The sequence below is a fragment of the Pelophylax lessonae genome, assembly GCF_965119305.1.
Source record: "Pelophylax lessonae genome assembly, chromosome: 2".
NCBI classification, from domain to species: domain Eukaryota; kingdom Metazoa; phylum Chordata; class Amphibia; order Anura; family Ranidae; genus Pelophylax; species Pelophylax lessonae.
In genome coordinates, this window is record NC_138769.1 from 726,050,175 (window position 1) to 726,070,069 (window position 19,895).

Here is a 19,895-nt window from a genome sequence, read left to right on the forward strand (position 1 = left end):
GGGAGGAGTCCAGTCACGTTAATACTACGTGACTGGACGGGAACGAGCCACTCTGCCGCAGTAGTATTCCCGTAAGCGGTAGTAAAGTGGTTAATGATGAGACTCAACAAAAAAAGAGAAAAACATTTTTTTTTTTTTTTTTTCAAACAGAAAAAACCCTCGAGGTAGACCACCGGTCTCCTCAAATTGCGGCCTGCAAAACCTTGCGGCCAAATGAGGCATCCGCCGATGCCGTCACATCAATTTTATAGAACTTTGTAAAGGTATGTACCGACGACCAGGTGGCCGCCTTACATACCTGGACCACTGACGCCTGATGGCGAAAGGCCCAGGAAGTACTGAGCGCTCGAGTGGAGTGCGCCCTAACAGGGAACGGAGGACTCTGACCCTTAATAGAATAAGCCTGTACCACCGTTTGTCTAATCCATTTGGCAATGGTCGCGGCAGATGCAGGCAAACCCTTTCTGGGGCCATCCGTGATCACAAAAAGTGAATCCGTCTTACGGAACGATTCCGTAGCTTTCAGGTATACCCTGATTGCCCGAACCACATCTAAGGAATGCAACGCATGTTCCCGATGATGCTTGGGCTGAGGACACAAGGAAGGTAGTACAATATCTTCATTCAGATGAAAATCTGAAACCACCTTGGGAAGAAAAGATGGCTTAGGATGAAGTACTACCTTATCCCTATGAATCACTAGGTATGGTGACTGGCATGATAATGCAGCCAGTTCTGACACCCTGCGAGCAGAAGTAATAGCCACCAAGAAGGCCACCTTCTGGGATAAAGTAAGCAAGGGAATCTCCCTGATGTTTTCAAAGGGAGGTTTCTGTAGAACCGACAAAACCAAATTAAGATCCCAAGGCGGTAAGGGCGCGCGGACTGGAGGAGCCAGGTGCCGCACCCCCTGGATGAAATTCCGCACCAAGGATTTGGTAGCTAAAGGCTTCTGAAAGAAGATTGCTAATGCTGAAACTTGACCCTTGATGGTGCTCAAGGCTAGCTTCTGCTCAACCCCTTGTTGCAAAAAGGCCAATATTCGAGACACCGAATAGGTACGTGGAGGAAATCCTAAAGATTCGCACCACCCAATATAAGTTTTCCATGTGTGATAATAGACTTTGCTGGAAGTCGCTTTCCTTGCTTTAATAAGGGTAGGAATGACTGAAGCTGACAAACCTCTGTCCTTCAGTACTTGGGTCTCAATGGCCAGGCCATTAAACCCAGCGACTGTAAAGCATGATGGTAAATTGGTCCTTGAGACCACAGACACTCCCTGAGACGAAGTTCCCACGGAACGTGTACGACTAACATGTCCAAGTCGGCCAGGCCGGCTTGAGGAGGCCAGCCTAGAATTTCTAGGACCACTGGCGCTGATAGAATCTGAACCAGGCGTCCCTAGAGGTATCTGGCCCCGACCATCCGAGAAAGTCTGGTCGTTTTCTGTTCCCACACATTTATCAGATACCTGATAGTTATCAGGAAAGGTGATCTTTTCTGGTTGAACCTCAGGGATCGAAGTCACCCGACTAGAGGCTACTTGGCCTATCTGGTCAACCAGATCCGATTCCTGTGAGGTATCGGGACTAATCTTGGGAAAAAGTAAAGGAAAAGATCTATTCAGGGAACGGTAACTACCGCTTCCTGTAGTACTTAAATGTTGGAAGGGAAGAATCGCACCGGTAGTAGTGGTTGAAGCTCGATCTAATGTCCTGAATACCAGTGAAAACGTCCCCCCACCCTGAAACCGGGTGGGGGCGCACCTTCAGGCTGTGTACTCCTTTGCTTCGGGTTTGGCTGGGTTGGTCCCCTTCTTGAACCCTCCTGGAGGAGTCTTGCCTTTCCCGCTAGTACCAGCCGGGCGCCCTTTATGGGCGGTAAAGAAAGGTCCTCGCTTGTTGCGAGGTCCCTTAGCTTTAGCAGCCTGTGGCAAAAAAGTGCTCTTGCCCCCAGTGGCATCCTTAATGATTTCATCTAGGTTGGCCCCAAATAGACGATTCCCCTGAAAGGGGAGATTGGTCAAGGTCTTTTTGGAACCTAGGTCAGCTGACCAGCATTTTAACCACAGCACACGTCTGAGGATCACCGCTGTCTTAGATGCATGCCCTAATAAGGGAGTAGTGTCCAAGGCTGCGTCACAGATAAACTGTAGCCCTTGTATAATCTGTTCCATCAAATCAGATGTCTCCTGGGGAATATCTTTTCCCCTAAGATCTTGGCGTACCATTTTCGCCCATTCCGTAAGTGTCTGGGAAACTAGACCAATAACAATTACTGGTCTAAAAGCTGACCCTATCAGAGAGAAGATGGTGCGGGACTCTGCTTCCATCTTTCGATCCACCGGATCCTTAAAGGACGAAGTGTCCTCCACTGGAATAACCGTGGCTTTATTCAGCCTGGAAATAGGCGGATCCACGACTGGTGGTACCGTCCATTTCTTAATGATGGATTCCTCAAACGGATAGCGTCTAGCAATACGCTTGGAAATAGTAAAGGTACGTTTAGAATGCTCCCATTCTCCTTTAATCTGAACCGAAACATTTAGGTACAGGAAAAGCCTTCATCGTCTTGATGGGCTTATTAGTACCAAAAGGAATCTCTGTTTCAGTTGCCTCTGCCGGTAAAGCCTCAAGTTTTAAGGTTACCTGCACTGCCACAACTAGTGCGTCCACCAATGCTTCTTCCTGAATAATAGCAGGAGAAGAAGCGTCCTCCTCACTGTCTGAGGGGGCTTTACCTGGGATAACAGCCCTTGCAGAGGAACCTGCAACTGCAGTGACCATCTCTGAATCAGAGTCAGAGGTGTCAGATAGTATAGGGGTAGGCGGGGGTCGCTTCCTTGACCCCCGTCCCTGACAGGCCGCCTCCACCCGAGCCACCATAGACTCCAAAATTGCTGTAAATGACTCTACACTCTGTGCACCGGCGGGTCCCGTGGCCCCCTCGAGGGAAACAGGTGGGGGAATATGTGTGGCAGGGTCCATGATAATTCCAGTTACTTCCTGGATAATATAATTCAAAAATAAATTTTTTTTTTTTTTTTCGACCCCCAGCGCCACAAAAGCCCCTTAGTGTTACCTGCTAGGGATCCCTATCGATCGAGAGAGAGAGAGAGAGATAGACCCCCAGGCTCACCACTTGATGCTCAGAGTTTAACTGCAACAGGTTACAGCGCTGTCTTGACAAACAGGAAGTCTTTTGGCTGGCTGCCCAGGAAAAAAGGAGGCGGCTCCGCCCCTCTGTACGCCTTCCGGCGCCTCCCCCAAGCTCCACGAGGTGTTTGGATCACCTCAAACATGGCCGCCCCCATGCTGGAGACACGAGGCTACGCCAAAATGGCGGCTCGTGCGATCCAGCAAAAAAAATGGCGGCGGCCCGTACTGAATAGCGGTGTGCTGCAGGGCACACAACACTCTCTCTGCATGGGGATATGGCGTGGTTGGCGGTACCGGCCCTGGCGGACCGCATGGCCGTTCGGGAGGCCTGCTTATAGCTGGAGATCTGATTAGGAAGGCAGTCTACATGTCCGTGGCTTCTGACTGGTAGGTAGCTTATTCTTAACCCATAAGATTCCCAGAATGCCACAGATTACATCTTTAAAACATGTATACAATTAGATTGTTAGCTCCCAAACCAAGCCTCCTGGCTTTTTGCACACATAAAATCACACTCAAAGTAGGAGGATCTGTGTCATGTTGTAGGATAGAAAGGGACTCTATCTTACCATACAGAGAGGGGCCCGCATTCACCACAAAACCCGTCAGGGGGAAAGGGGGAACATACTACTCACCATACCGGAACCAGGCGGGCACCAACTCCTGACAGTACCCCTCTCCACCGGGGCGGGAGGGCTGTCGACCGATACGGACGCCGTGACTCATGGTCTTTGGCGTTTCAGCGAGACGTTTAACTCGCGTGGACAGTCCTTTAATGGGACTTTGTCGCGGCCGACCCAGCGCGGAGCTATGGCCTGCACGCGCTCGTAGGCTGAACTGGGGTGACCACCGGATCTCAACATCCAGCCCGTCGCCCAGTTCAGCTTTCTTGCTTGAAGATCTCACAGGAACACTGGAGAAAAAAAAAGCTGTCTAAAAAATCCTTTAAGAAAAAATTCTTGCCAGGACCTAAGATCCCAGCAAGGTATCTAGGTCCTTACTTCTAACTAGACAGAAAATAACTGATTTGCTGAGGCAGAGAGAGAGAGGATATACCCTCTGGGACTGCCCCTGGGGTGTGGCCAGAGCTTTTTAATTTCCTGTCTAGTCCTGCTCCTGTGGAGGCAACATAACCCGAAGGTGGTGTATCACCGAGGACTACGTCTGTCAATGAGCGCTAGAGAAAAGCGGTTTTATTTTTGTAAAATAAGTACATTAATGCTATATTGGTACATAGGGGAGCTGGAATTTAGAAAAAAAAAGGTGAACTTAGCCTTTAAGGACATGCATGTCTTCAGATTACAGAAAGTGAGAAACAACATACAATGTACAATACACAGACACTGCTCAGGACTCACCCCTGCCCCGGGGTTCCACACATCTCTGCGTAGTACTTGATCTTTGGTTCTGTCCCGCTCCTTCTCAGGGTGGCCACACAGCCGTTCTGAAATGTGAATGTGATCATCTGACTGCTCTTACTCACTGGAAGCAACTGCAAAACAGGAGGAAAAGGTGAGAACAACATGGATGCCAGAAGACTGTCATTTAGTCAGGTCCCTGACATACAGTAACATAAAGATCACCATGGCCTCATCTCATTCATTGCAAATTCCCGTTATTTCTGAACCCATCTAAAGTGGTGCTAAAGTCTTTTTAACCTGTACGCACAGGTAACCCTATAATATAGCTTACCTGTAGGTACAGTGAATATTTACTAAACCTGCATGTAGCCGGAGACGTCACCGGTGCATACACTGTGTAGCACCCTGCTAGGTAGGTGCTAGTGAGAGAGTATAGTTTTTGGCTCTGTCTGCCTATCAGAGGAGCAGCAGGCAAATCTATATTGCTTTCTGCCTACTAGAGAGCAGGATCTGTTAGTGAGGTCTGCCCAGTGTGCGATTCATTGGGTCTAGAGAGTGTTTAATGCTGGTCCAATAGGGAGGCATGTTGGACAGTGGGAGGAAACCTTGCCAATGGATACATAGGCTTTGATACAGTCCTGGTGATTGGTAGAGACAGGCTGTCTCAGTGCATTCTGGGATACTGTATAAAAGCCAGGAGCACATGTGCTGCGGGGTCTTTGGCTGGTGAGCAGAGTCCTGGAGGGAGGAAGGGGGGCAGCTGCCACCTCCTCTGAAGCAGTGGCACAGGGCATCACAAGGTCGCCCTGAGGGCCAAAGGAACAGCGCTGAACCCAGAGGTCCAGGAGAGCTGACTAAGGGGGAGACACTGGAGACCCCAGAAAAACAGTATCGTGAGTACAGGGGATCGTGTCAAGGGGCCTGACCTGAAGGGGGGCCACACCGGAGTAGGATAGTCAGAGGATGGGTGTCAGTGGTCGAGAAAGATGCTAGGAGAGTGTCCTGAAGAGAATTTAGTTCATCAAGTCATCTGGAAAGAGACAACCCCAAATTCACCTAGTGGCACGGTGAATCAACAGCCTGGCTGTATCAAGAATTAGAAGTCCTCCACATTGTGAATAGTTAATTTGGAGTATCCCACTATTCCCTTCTATTTAAGATAAAACACCAAAAACAACTACATACCCCCGCACTGACTGAGCCAAGAAGTAAAGTGTTAAATTGTGAATGCCAGTATTGCTAATGGTAACCCAGGGGGACCCAAAAGTGTAATATCCAGCAGTCCTCAAGAGGGCAGTGCTACAAACTGTGAAGAGATGGCATACCCGTGCAGTCCCTTCAGATCTCCGTGCCGTGGCCACGACTCCCAATGCGCAATCAGAAGGTCAGAGCACTTGAACCTGGAAGGAAGATTGGGTGAAGATGGAAGCCCTATCTGCGGTGTCAGGGCGCTGCTGGAGGACTTTGTTCTAAGGTAAGTTTTTTATAATGTGCTAGCATGCGATGCATACTAGTACATTATGACATTGTCTTGCAGGGTTAAAAACAAAAAAAAAAGGTGGTTTACTACTGTTTAAATGTAAAATGAATGGTGTGGTGAATTGCCCGAACAATATAAATCACTATTAAAGCTGATCTCCACCTTTACTGTCACTTTACTTTATTTGGGCCAAGAACAGATTCTAGGGACTAGCTGTCATATATTGTTTAATTACCAATAGTGATCGACCGATATCGTTTTTTTTATCGCCGATACCGATATTTTGGTCATCGGGTATCGGTAGATATCTGACGATATTTTTGGAAATTTTTTTTTTTATGTCTACAGGTACTGTGGTGGAGGGATCTGGAGGTCTAAAAGACCCCAAACCCTTCCTCTGCAACATTCAAAACGCCAAGTTTGGCTGTTTTGAATGCTGTAAGTTTTTTTAATTCGGCGCCACCAGTACCCGGAAGTGATGTCATATCATGACATCACTTCCGGGTACGCGGCGGCGCCGAATTCAAAGAAATGGAGACCCGGGTCAGACGGCGGCAGTGAAGGTAGGATTCCCATCCCACCGGGAGACCCGGGCGAGCCGCGGAAGGGGGGGGTGACGTCCCCACCCGCTCCTTGTAATGACAGCATCGTTTGTCATTACAAGACAGCCGACCGTTGGCTATGGACACCGGTACCGGGGGTGATGCCTCTAGCTGCAGGCATCACCCCGATACAGCGCTTTCCCTGAAATCTCGGCAATATCGGTAAATAAAAAGCCGATTTCGATATATCGGCCCTCGATATATTGGCTTTGCCGATAATCGGTCGATCTCTACCAATACTGTATTTCAGCGTTATTTCCTTGTTTTTTGGAAAACTCAATAAAATTGCTTGCAATTACGACTACTGATGCCCTTTGACAGAAAATGACTATGAGATTAAGCTGGCCCAACAAGAACACCTGCAGCATACAGTACATCCTCCATGCTGCAGCTAACAAGAAACTCTCAAGTTCTTGAAAGGACAGAAGAAGTAACAATTCATATCTAACAGGACGAAACTGCAAATGGAAGTGGGGAAAAGGAAATAAAGGAAAAAGACCAAGAGGTGATGCTGATGCTATAGGCACTGTCATAGGTAAAGTTGATCCAGGGACAATCCGATTGCCTCTCGGGGGATCAGGAAGGAATTTTTTTTCCCCTGCTGTAGCAAATTGGATCATGCTTTGCTGGGGTTTTTCGCCTTCCTCTGGATCAACTGCGGGTATAGAATGGTGTATATGGGATTGTATGGTTGGGTTTCTTTTTTGTTTTTTACTGGTTGAGCCAGATGAACACGTGTCTTTTTTCATCCTAAATAACTATGTTAACTTTCAACCCCTTTCCATTGGCCCTTTAAGAAATCATAATGCCAGAGCCTTTACATGGGCTTCCCAATCATGTGATCCCTGTGATTGGCTGCCAAAGTGATCATGTGATCAGGAGCATGTCCTATGAGCTCCCGATAATCACTGAATGTCAAGGAGCGGTCAGTATGGTCACAGTGCTTGGCGTGTACTGTTGAACATGCTTTCAAGTACATAATGATGTATATACACTATATAACCAAAAGTATTGGGACGCCTGCCTTTACACACACATGAACTTTAATGGCATCCCAGTCTTAGTCCGTAGGGTTCAATATTGAGTTGGCCCACCCTTTGCAGCTATAACAGCTCCAACTCTTCTGGGAAGGCTGTCCACAAGGTTTAGGAGTGTGTCTATGAGAATGTTTATAAATGCTCTTCTGGAAGAATCATCAAAGTCAGGCACTGATGTTGGACGAGAAGACCTGGCTTACAGTCTCTGCTTCATCCCAAAGGTGTTCTATCAGGTTGAGGTCAGGACTCTGTGCAGGCCAGTCAAGTGTTTCTATGGGAATGTTCTGGGAATCTATGGGAATGGCCTGGCTCATAGTCTCTGCTGTAATTCACCCAAAGGTGTTTTATGAGGTCAGGGCTCTGTGCAGGCCAGTCAAGTTCCTCCACCCCAAACTCGCTCATCCATGTCTTTATGGACCTTGCTTTGTGCACTGGTGTGCAGTCATGTTGGAACAGGAAGGGGCCATTCCCAAACTGTTCCCACAAAGTTGGGCGCATGAAATTGTCCAAAATGTCTTAGTATGCTAACGCCTTAAGAGTTCCCTTCAGTAGAATTAAGGGGCCAAACCCAACCCCAAACAATAATCCCTCCTCCTCCACCAAATGATTTGGACCAGTGCACAAAGCAAGGTCCATAAAGACATGGATGAGTGAGTTTGAGGTGGAGGAACTTGACTGGCCTGTGCAGAGTCCTGACCTCAACCCGATAGAACACCTTTGGGAGGAATTACAGAAAAGACTGCATGCCAGGCCTTTTCATTCAACATCAGTGCCTGACCTCACAAATGCACTTCTGGAAGAATTGTCAAACATTCCCATAGACACACTCCTAAACCTTGTGGACGGCCTTCCCAGAAGAGTTGAAGCTGTTATAGCTGCAAAGGGTGGGCCAACTCAATATTGAACCCTACAGAGGAAGACAGGCGTCCCAATACTTTTATAAATATAGTGCATGTGGCCTGGCTATTGGCTGGCAGGAAGGGAAAAAGGTCACACGGTCCCACATGACCTTAAGAGCCATGTACTTCTACGGGCCTCAAGAGATGAAGAGAGTGTCAGGGCAGCATGGAAAAGGAGAGTAACACTAAGGGAGAGAGAGGAGTATTAGTTATAGAATCTGTCACTTTGCCTTGAATGCTAATACCCCTCCACATAAGAGGAAGTAGACAGAGCAAACTGACAAACAAGTATTTAACCCATGTAGTGCAGGGATTGGGGGAGTTCACTGCATGGCTACATTTAAAAGCCGCTTAGAGTTGGGCTTTAACAAGTCAGTGCATAGTGAACAAGGTGACAAAGGCTTACACTTTTCTTGCTCTGTTGGCTGCTGTCGTAGCCGGTGGTCACATCCCGGACATGGAGAATGCCGTACACTCCACAAGACTGTGGATACCTCTTTGGAGCGGTGTAATTTCTCAGCCGATCAAATATCCTTTTATTAGTGGCGGGGTCGTAGCACAGGAAATAGGAGGTTTTCGAGATGTGATAACCATATCTGTAAATTTAAAAAAGAAATGTTACAAAGTTGAGAGACTGAATACAATAAAAAGTCCCACAGTCCCACCTGGCCTAAGATACCAGCAGTGTCCAAACTACAGCATGCAGGCCACAGATTTTGGCTGGTCTGCAGCTGATGTGCACAGCCTCTGCTTCTCCCCCCCAACAGCTGTGCACAGCCTCTACTTCTCCCCCTCAACAGCTAATGTGCACAGCCTCTACTTCTCCCCCTCAACAGCTGATGTACACAGCCTCTACTTCTCCCCCTCAACAGCTAATGTGCACAGCCTCTACTTCTCCCCCTCAACAGCTGATGTGCACAGCCTCTACTTCTCCCCCTCCACAGCTAATGTGCACAGCCTCTACTTCTCCCCCTCAACATCTGTGCACAGCCTCTACTTCTCCCCCTAAACAGCTGATGTGCACAGCCTCTACTTCTCCCCCTCCACAGCAGATGTGCACAGCCTCTACTTCTCCCCCTCAACAGCTGATGTGCACAGCCTCTACTTCTCCCCCTCCACAGCAGATGTGCACAGCCTCTACTTCTCCCCCTCAACAGCTGATGTGCACAGCCTCTGCGTCTCCCCCTCCACAGCTGATGTGCACAGCCTCTACTTCTCCCCCTCCACAGCTGATGTGCACAGCCTCTACTTCTCCCCCTCCACAGCTGATGTGCACAGCCTCTACTTCTCCCCCTAAACAGCTAATGTGCACAGCCTCTACTTCTCCCCCTCAACAGCTGATGTACACAGCCTCTGCGTCTCCCCCTCCACAGCTGATGTGCACAGCCTCTACTTCTCCCCCTCCACAGCTGATGTGCACAGCCTCTACTTCTCCCCCTCCACAGCTGATGTACACAGCCTCTGCTTCTCTCCCTCCACAGCTGATGTGCACAGCCTCTACTTCTCCCCTCTAAACAGCTAATGTGCACAGCCTCTAATTCTCCCCCTCCACAGCTGATGTGCACAGCCTCTACTTCTCCCCCTCCACAGCTAATGTGCACAGCCTCTACTTCTCCCCCTCCACAGCCGATGTGCAGTCTCTGCTTCTCACCTGCTCGCTTCACAACAGTAAGCGTGGACAATGATATAATGGGGACTCGGACATTGACACTGTTGTAAGGGGGACTCTGGTGGGGACACTGATGAAAGGGGGGCTCTGATATGGACCATGACGTAAGGGGGAGCTCTGTTGGGGACCTTGATGTAAGGGGGAGCTCTGATAAGGACATTGATACAAGGGGTTGGGACTCTGAAGTGGGGACTCTGATGTAAGGGGGAACTCTGTCTACTTTCTTGGAGCCTCCACGGAGAGAGGACGTCTCCTCTCCACCATACAGCAAGAGCTCTTTTTTCGTTTATTGGTTTTGACTTTTTTGCATTACAAACACTTGCTACCTTGGGCCCTGCTCATTATCCCGGATATCCTCTATCTTGGAGGGGGGATTTGGGTATCGCCCTTCCTTTTTGGGACTCTATTTCTTGTATCCCGCGGTCCTACAGGAAAATATGGGATTAATCCGGCTGATGACGACCTAGAGTTTTTCTGGAGACACTTGCTTTCTGGCTAAGCATTTCTATACTGCTTTATCAGAGGAAGGATGTTATTTGGATTTTCTCCCCCTATGAGTTGGGAATAGTCCCTGATGAAGAATAGAACTACAAGTTCAGATCACATTTTGAAACACATTTGATATTCCCTCCACTTGGGGTTTATTGCACTATGTCATGTGTTGTAACTATTGTTAATGTTAGGAGCTTTCTGCTCCATCACTTTTTAATATTTGTTTTTTGTGAATTTGTTTAATAAAATTTTGATGGATTTTATATTACATATTTATTGCCCATAAAATTCCACCTAGAGGAGAAATTTTTCTATAACTCTGACAGGGACTCAGCTGTAATGGCAATAGAATCTCCTATTCTATCCGCCTTTAGGCCATCTCTGAAAACTCATCTCTTTAGAGAAACCTCTTCTGCTTCTAACTAGTAAAACTATCTTTTTAATTACAGTACTCCATCAGCTCATCCCCCATAATTATTACCTCTGGTATCACCTGACTCTGCCTCTAATAGTAAACTCTAACCGGGCCCTCCAATTCTTCTTGTATAGAATTGTATTATAACTGCACCGCCTGCCCTCATGTAGTAAAGCATTACACAAAATACAAGTGCTATATAAATCCTGTATAATAATAATAATAAAAATGCAGTTTAAAATAGGGATGCACCGAAATGAAATTCTTGGCCGAAGCCGAATAATAATGAAATGCTTGGCCGAAGGCCGAATACCGAACGCGGTGTTTCGCATTTTTTCCATTTATTTTGCCAATTTTTTGTCCTCTCTCTTGTCCTCTCGTGTCCCTCTCTCTCTCTCTCGTCCTCTCATGTCTCTCTCTCTCCCTAAATGTTACTGTAGGGAATGGGATTCAGTGCACACTGCAGCCTTGTACCATAGGGTTAATGTTAGTGACACTGTAGGGATTGGGAAGGATGCTGGGAATGGAAATCAGGAAGCATGCAGGCAGCCTTGTAAATTTTAATTGCAGATACAGGGCACTGGGCAGGTCAGGGTTAATGTGGTAACATCAATTACTCAGTGACAGTCAGTCAGTGTCAGTGTGGACTCGATCAGATTATACAGTGACAGACAGTCTCTCATAGTGGTGGTAGTAGGAGGCTGGAGGTGGACTAGTAGGAGCCTGGAAAGGAGCACAGCCGCATACATACATTACTCACTCGTGCACTGCAGCCCGCCCCACACATTCAGTGAGTCTTACTCTCCTCCCTAGTTTTTTCAATGGCACATTTAGGAAGCCAATCACGCTGTGAGTAGCGGCACAGCGGAACCAATCAGGTGTGCAGGCACGCGCGATTGGTTCGCTGTGCAGCTAATCACGGCGTGATTGGCTTCCTGAATGTGCCATTGAAAAAACTAGGGAGGAGAGTAAGACTCACTGAATGTGTGGGGCGGGCTGCAGTGCACGAGTGAGTAATGTATGTATGCTTACCGCTGAAGTGTCCCGGCTTCACGGAAGTCTGTGAGTCCTCCTCCGAGTCCCTTCCCCCTGCCTATGTAAATATCGTGACCTCGGCGATATGAATATCGCCTACGGCCACAGAACGATAGTCGATATCATATCGACTATCGTTCAGCCCTATTGTTCGGCACAAAATTATTCGGCCTTTTGACTTATTCGGCCGAACACCGAAAGTGCTATTTTTTCTATTTTCGGCCGAATAATGTTCGGCCGCCGAACATTCGGTGCATCCCTAGTTTAAAATATTGTTCAACCTTTATTATTGGCTCAACTATGTCTGGAATATCTTTGCTTTTTTTTTATTGGCGTTCTTTCTGTTGCCCTAATTCATATGATGTGATTTAATAAATAATTTATTAAAATGTTATTTATTTAATGAATGTTTCCGGCCTGATTTCATGTGAAGAATAGAACTCACATCTCATATATTTTGATAAGCTGTTGATTTAGGCTCATATTGATGCTGTCTAGATAAGTGGCCATTTCTGCAACCACCGCCGCCGCGCTGACTCCATCTTTGTCCAGCACAGCCGTCCCGCACATATAGCCTGAGGAAAAAATAGAGCGAAGTTATCCAAAGCAATGCTTTATATGTCACAGGGTAGCAGACAGAGACAGAGCTAGGTAAGGATATAATAATATAACAGTGTACAAGAGAGGTGTGATGAAAAGAACAGATATTGTGGCCCAAGGAATTATGGGACACAATCCCCGATCAGACATATCCAAAACTAACAGGACTCCATTTATTACATAAAGGACGGGATGTGAGAGTATAATAAGGTCAGCAATGAAGACTCACCTATTGATTCCTCAAATGCAAACAAGACAGTTTTCCCTTTATCCAAGAGATCTTTTACTCTGTTTCCGATCCATTTAAATCCTGGCAGAGTATCCTGTGAGAGAAAAGGCCGGGCTTACTTTTATTTTGGAAATACTATAGAGCAGGGGTCTCCAAACTTTCTAAACAAAGGGGCCAGTTTACTATCCTTCATACATTAAGGAGGACAGACTGTGGCCAGTGAGAGTAAAAAAGCAGCAGTAAACAATACTCCATCTTAGAATTGGGGGGAGATTAGTGCCCCATTTTTGGTGCCAGTGGAGGGAATAGTGCCCCATCATTGGTGTCAGTGGAGGGAATAGTGCCCCATCATTGGTGTAGGTGGGAGGAATAGTGCCCCATCATTGGTATCAATGGGAGGAATAGTGCCCCCATCATTGGTATCAATGGGAGGAATAGTGCCCCATCATTGGTGTCAGTGGGAGGAATAGTGCCCCATCATTGCTATCAGCGGGAGGAATAGTGCCCCATCATTGGTATTAGTGGGAGGAATAGTGCCCCATCATTGGTGTCAGTGGGAGGAATAGTGCCCCATCATTGGTGTCAGTGGGAGGAATAGTGCCCCATCATTGGTGTCAGTGGGAGGAATAGTGCCCCATCATTGGTATCAGTGGGAGGAATAGTGCCCCATCATTGGTATCAGTGGGAGGAATAGAGCCCATCATTGGTATCAGTGGGAGGAATAGTGCCCCATCATCGATGTCAGTGGGAGGAATAGTGCCCCATCATTGGTGTCAGTGGGAGGAATAGTGCCCCCATCATCAATGTCAGTGGGAGGAATAGTGCCCCATCATTGGTATCAGTGGGAGGAATAGTGCCCCATCATTGGTGTCAGTGGGAGGAATAGTGCCCCATCATTGGTGTCAGTGGGAGGAATAGTGCCCCCATCATCGATGTCAGTGGGAGGAAAAGTGCCCCCATCATTGATGTCAGTGAGAGGAATAGTGCCCCATCATTGGTGTCAGTGGGAGGAATAGTGCCCCCATCATTGGTATCTATGGGAGGAATAGCAGCCCCATCATTGGTGTCAGTGAGAGCAATTTGCAGGGCTATCATTGGTGTCAGTGGAAGGAATAATTCCCTGACGTTATCAGTGGGGGGACTAATACCCCCTTGTTGATATAACTAGAAGAGACACAATGCCTCATAATAATGGGAGAAATAGTGGCCAGATAAAGGCAAGCAAAAGGCCACATCATGCCCTCAGGATGCAGTTTGGAGACCACTGCTATGGTGTCAGAGTGACAGCTCTGAGTTTGCTGGGGCTGCTGACATCCAAGATGGCAGCACCCAGCAACATTCTCAAGACCTTTGGATGTCTACACAAGGGAGGATTTTACATGTAAATAACATGCATAACATTTGTTGAATGCACAAATAATCTTATGGGAAGAATGCTGATGAAATGAATTGTCTAAGGAAGGGTCTCTTAGTCTTCCCCCATCTCACCTCATAGTGTAAGCCTTCACGTTTGGCGATGGCTTGCAGGATATTGGAGGAGACGGTGGTGGCCAGCATATACACATCCCCCACCTCACATCTCTTTTCTGATTTCTGCCAGCAGAAGAACATCCACCAGCCAAGCAAAGCAGCCAGCTCGTTCCCTGTGAACACCTTCCATTGGCCTCTGCAACACAAAAAGGGGGTTTATCTTGTAAAGGCATCACCGGAGACAGAAATATAGGAACCACCACTGCGGATTTGTATTAAAAGATGCACTACACCAGTGATGGCAAACCTTGGCACCCCAGATGTTTTGGAATTACATTTCCCACGATGCTCATGCACTCTGCAGTGTAGTTGAGCATCATGGGAAATGTAGTTCCAAAACATCTGGGGTGCCAAGGTTCGCCATCACTGCACTATACCATGCAAGCCACGTACTCCCTCATACCCAGAATCACCAGGTATTTATCACTGGATAGGATGGAGGAAGGACCAGTGGGGAAGCGTTGGAGAGGGGACTCTACCATTAATCCCCTGGGTGGGATGAAACGTCAGTGCAGAGGACCTGGCAAGGCGTGCGCTTCCACTGGTATGCAATAAAGGTACCAATTCAATATGTTCTATGTGCTCTTACAGTGACTAGCCTTCAGCAAGTGCTGAGAAACACCATTCAACACACATAGTATGAAAGGACCCTAAATCAGCTAAATACATATCAGAGGCTTCAAATCAAAAAAGGTTTGCAAAGCTTTGTGGTTCAATTTCTTTCGAAAATAGTAGGAAAAGCCTTTACCCTGCCAGCATGCTACAAATAAGGACCCTTGATTTCTGTTTGGAAGCAGTGGTCCCTTTGCAGAAGTCCAACACACCCCTACCGAGACAAAATCAAGAGTACTACAATCAGCAGGGAGCATGAGCTTTGCAGAATGCAGAACGGTAGGTCTGACTCAGCAGGGGACATGCTAGTAGAAAAGCCTTTACCCTGCCAGCATGCTGCAAATTAGGATCCTTGCTTCAGGTTTGGAAGCAGTGGTCTCTCTGCAGAGGTCCAACACACCCCCACTGCTGAGACCGACCAAGAGTACTACAACCAGCAGGGAGCACAAGCTTTGCAGAATGCAGAATGGTAGGTTATGGATTGCCTTTATATTTGATAGTCATTTCTTTTGCATGTGTGCGCTATTCTCTGTAAATATGCGTGTTGCTTGGTTCATAGCTGCACCAGCTTTAGAAATGCATGTTCAGGGTGTGCCCCCCCCCCAGCTCTTTGTTATGTATTCGGTCTGACCAGACTTCTGGGGTTGAGCACCCCACCCTCCCACACCTGTACTCTATCAGTGTCCACTAGCAAGCAGATATAGGAGTCCCTTATAGTGCAGTTGCCCATCTCTCCCAGTAAGGAGTAAGTATCTCCAATGGTGAGAGGCTGGATTCATCCTCCTTTTTATGGATAGTGTAGGACCCACTGACAATGGGGTACTTTGACGTAGTGGTGGGCTTGAGCACGATATGGCCTTATGGTAGGACCAAATCCCTATTTTTATTGATTGCCTTTATATTTATAGTCTTTTTTTTTGCATGTGTGCGCTATTCTCTGTAAATATGCATGTTGCTTGGTTCATAGCTGCACCAGCTTTAGAAATGCATGTTTAGGGTGTGCCCCCCAGCTCTTTGTTTGTTTGTTACAGAACGGTAGGTCTGACTCAGCAGGGGACATGCTGGTAGAAAAGCCTTTACCCTGCCAGCCTGTTGCAAATTAGGATCCTTGATTTGTTTGGAAGCAGTGGTCTCTCTGCAGAGGTCCAACACACCCCCACTGAGACACATAGAGAGCACTACAATTAAGCAGGGAGCATGAGCTTTGCAGATTGCAGAACGGTAGGTCTGACTCAGCAGGGGACATGCTAGTAGAAAAGCCTTTACCCTGCCAGCATGCTGCAAATTAGGATCCTTTCTGTTTGGAAGCAGTGGTCTCTTTACTAACTATCCTTAGCTGCTTTACTGAAATTTTTTTTAAAAAGCCTGTATGATGGTTGTATGAAGTTTCATATAGAGAGAATGAATCTTAAAGCAGGCAGCTTCTGTTGTAGCCTCTCTGCAGAAAACTCATAATGTGCTGCGAGGCCAATGTCTGGCATCCACACTGCATTGGATGGTTATTTTTATATTTAGGTTAAGAATTTTCTCTATTCCCTAGCTATTGTCTGTACAAATAAAATAGTGCAGCGCTAACAAATATAAAAATAAAGGGAGAAAGAGAAATGTCAGATTTATCTTTCTCCCTTTATTTTTATACAAACCCAATTCCAAAAAAGTTGGAACTCTGTACAAATTGTGAATAAAAACAGAATGCAATGATGTGGAAGCTTCAAATTTCAATATTTTATTCAGAATACAACATAGATGACATATCAAATGTTTAAACTGAGAAAATGTATCATTTTAAGGGGAAAATAAATTGATTTTAAATTTTATGGCATCAACACATCTCAAAAAAAGTTGGGACAAGGCCATGTTTACCACTGTGTGGCCTCCCCTCTTCTTTTTATAACAGTCTGCAAACGTCTGGGGACTGAGGAGACAAGTTGCTCAAGTTTAGGAATAGGAATGTTGTCCCATTCTTGTCTAATACAGGCTTCTAGTCAACTGTCTTAGGTCTTCTTTGTCACATCTTCCTCTTTATGATGCACCAAATGTTTTCTATGGGTGAAAGATCTGGACTGCAGGCTGGCCATTTCAGTACCCGGATCCTTCTTCTACGCAGCCATGATGCTGTAATTGATGCAGTCTGTGGTCTGGCATTGTCATGTTGGAAAATACAAGGTCTTCCCTGAAAGAGACGACGTCTGGATGGGAACATATGTTGTTCTAGAACTTGGATATACCTTTCAGCATTGATGGTGCCTTTCCAGATGTGTAAGCTGCCCATGCCACACGCACTCATGCACCCCCATACCATCAGAGATGTAGGCTTCTGAACTGAGCGCTGATAACAACTTGGGTTGTCCTTGTCCTCTTTAGTCCGGATGACATGGCGTCCCAGTTTTCCAAAAAGAACTTCAGATTTTGAATCGTCGGACCACAGAACAGTTTTCCACTTTGCCACAGACCATTTTAAATGAGCCTTGGCCCAGAGAAAACGCCTGCGCTTCTGGATCATGTTTAGATATGGCTTCTTTTTTGGCCTATAGAGTTTTAGCCGGCAACGGCGAATGGCACGGTGGATTGTGTTCACCGACATGTTTTCTGGAAGTATTCCTGAGCCCATGTTGTGATTTCCATTACAGTAGCATTCCTGTATGTGATGCAGTGCCGTCTAAGGGCCCGAAGATCACCGCCATCCAGTATGGTTTTCCGGCCCTGACCCTTACACACAGAGATTGTTCCAGATTCTCTGAATCTTTGGATGATATTATGCACTGTAGATGATGATAACTTCAAACTCTGCAATTTTTCTCTGAGAACCTCTTTTCTGATATTGCTCCACTATTTTTCGCCGCAGCATTGGGAGAATTGGTGATCCTCGGCACATCCTGACTTCTGAGAGACACTGACACTCTGAGAGGCTCTTTTTATACCCAATCATGTTGCCAATTGACCTAATAAGTTGCAAATTGGTCCTCCAGCTGTTCCTTATATGTACATTTAACTTTTCCCAGCCTCTTATTGCTACCTGTCCCAACTTTTTTGGAATGTGTAGCTCTCATGAAATCCAAAATGAGCCAATATTTGGAATGACATTTCAAAATGTCTCACTTTCAACATTTGATATGTTATCTAGATTATATTGTGAATAAAATATAAGTTTATGAGATTTGTAAATTAGTCCATTCCTTTTTTACTCACAATTTGTGTCCCAACTTTTTTGGATTTGGGTTTGTATTTTATATTTGTTAGTGTTGCACTATTTTGTTATAGGCTTGTATTGGGATTTGGTTTATTGGCCCTCAGAGTACAGCAGCTTTTTTTGTAATTTCATCCATTTTATTATTTTTAGTATCGTCTGTACAAAGCGAGATTTGTGAACAAAAGGGAGGCTATAAAGCACTTACGAGTCTTGTAGTTCAGCCACAGCCAGCCTATCAGCATCAGGGTCTGTAGCCAGCACCACCCGAGCCTTCTCCTTCTCCGCCAACCTCAGAGAAAGCTCCTGTGGGGAAAAAAGGGAGAGGATGTCACCGTTAACCAAATAAAAAAAATAAAGAAATCAAGCTCGTTAAGACAGAACTACAGTCAAAGATAAAAAAAAGCATATAACTGACACAGATGGGCAAGTTACAGCATAGAGAGGAGAAGCAGATCGGGGAAAGCCAAACGGTAAGGAAAATAGGAACTGGATTGGTGCTTTTTCAGGACAAATTGGACTTTCATTTGGTGGTAAATGGTAATGGATATATTCTGATTTTTTCTTTATCATCAAAGGAAAAACTGGCCCAAAATCGTAAAAGAAAATTTTTTTTATGTAGCTGTAGATTTCTTGTTACTAACATAACCTTACTCCAAAAGAATGACCCAAAATAAATTGTCCTGCTGCTGACAATCCCAGCAATACCACATATGTTAGTTGTTCTTTGTACCCGTAGTACAGCTCAAAAACAATAGTGCACATATTTTTTTATCCTACCTAAATCCCACTGACACAAATTAAAAAATAAAAATAAATCCTATCCAAAAAAATACTGAACCTGACCTTTGACACAAACACTTACTCTGGCACTGACCCACACTATATGACCAAAATTATTGGGACGCCAACCTTTACACCACGGATCCTCAAACTACGGCCCTGCAGCTGTTGGGGAACTACATATCCCATGAGGCATTGTAATACTCTGACATTCACAGACATGACTAGGCATGATGGGAATTGTAGTTCCTGAACAACTGGAGGGCCATAGTTTGAAGACCCCTGCTTTACACGCACATGAGCTTTAATGGCATCCCAGTCTTGGTCCGCAGGGTTCAATATTGAGTTGGCCCACCCTTTGCAGCTATAACAGCTTCAACTCTTCTGGGAAGGCTGTCTACAAGGTTTAGGAGTGTCTATGGGAATGTTTGACCATTCTTCCAGAAGCGCATTTGTGAGGTCAGGCACTGATGTTGGAGAGAAGGTCTGGCTCACAGTCTCCGCTCCAATTCATCCCAAAGGTGTTCTATCAGGTTGAGGTCAGAACTCTGTGCAGCCTAGTCAAGTTCTTCCACCCAAACTCACTCATTCACGTCTTTATGGACCTTGCTTTGTGCACTGGTCCAGATCATTTGGTGGAGGGGGATTATGGTGTGGGGTTATTTTTCAGGGGTTGGGTTTGGCCTCTTAGTTCCAGTGAAGGGAACTCTTAAGGCATCAGCATACCAAGACATTTTTTTTTTTTTTTTATGTATTAGAATTTTTTTATTGTCATATTTGATAAGTGACAGGTTCTCTGTAATGTT

The 19,895-nt window shown here is 46.1% G+C and overlaps 1 protein-coding gene across 1 annotated transcript in view; it reads right to left on the bottom strand.

Annotated features, from left to right (window-relative positions):
• Positions 1 to 19,895, bottom strand: part of PGM2L1 (phosphoglucomutase 2 like 1) — a 145,726-nt gene that overhangs the window by 9,759 nt on the left and 116,072 nt on the right. The window contains exons 8-13 of the mRNA XM_082244365.1: positions 18,515 to 18,612; positions 14,466 to 14,643; positions 12,978 to 13,071; positions 12,594 to 12,723; positions 8,944 to 9,133; positions 4,517 to 4,650 (exon numbers count right to left, since the gene is read on the bottom strand). Of these exons, the coding sequence (XP_082100491.1) occupies positions 4,517 to 4,650; positions 8,944 to 9,133; positions 12,594 to 12,723; positions 12,978 to 13,071; positions 14,466 to 14,643; positions 18,515 to 18,612 (824 nt within the window). The remainder of the gene's footprint in view (positions 1 to 4,516; positions 4,651 to 8,943; positions 9,134 to 12,593; positions 12,724 to 12,977; positions 13,072 to 14,465; positions 14,644 to 18,514; positions 18,613 to 19,895) is intronic.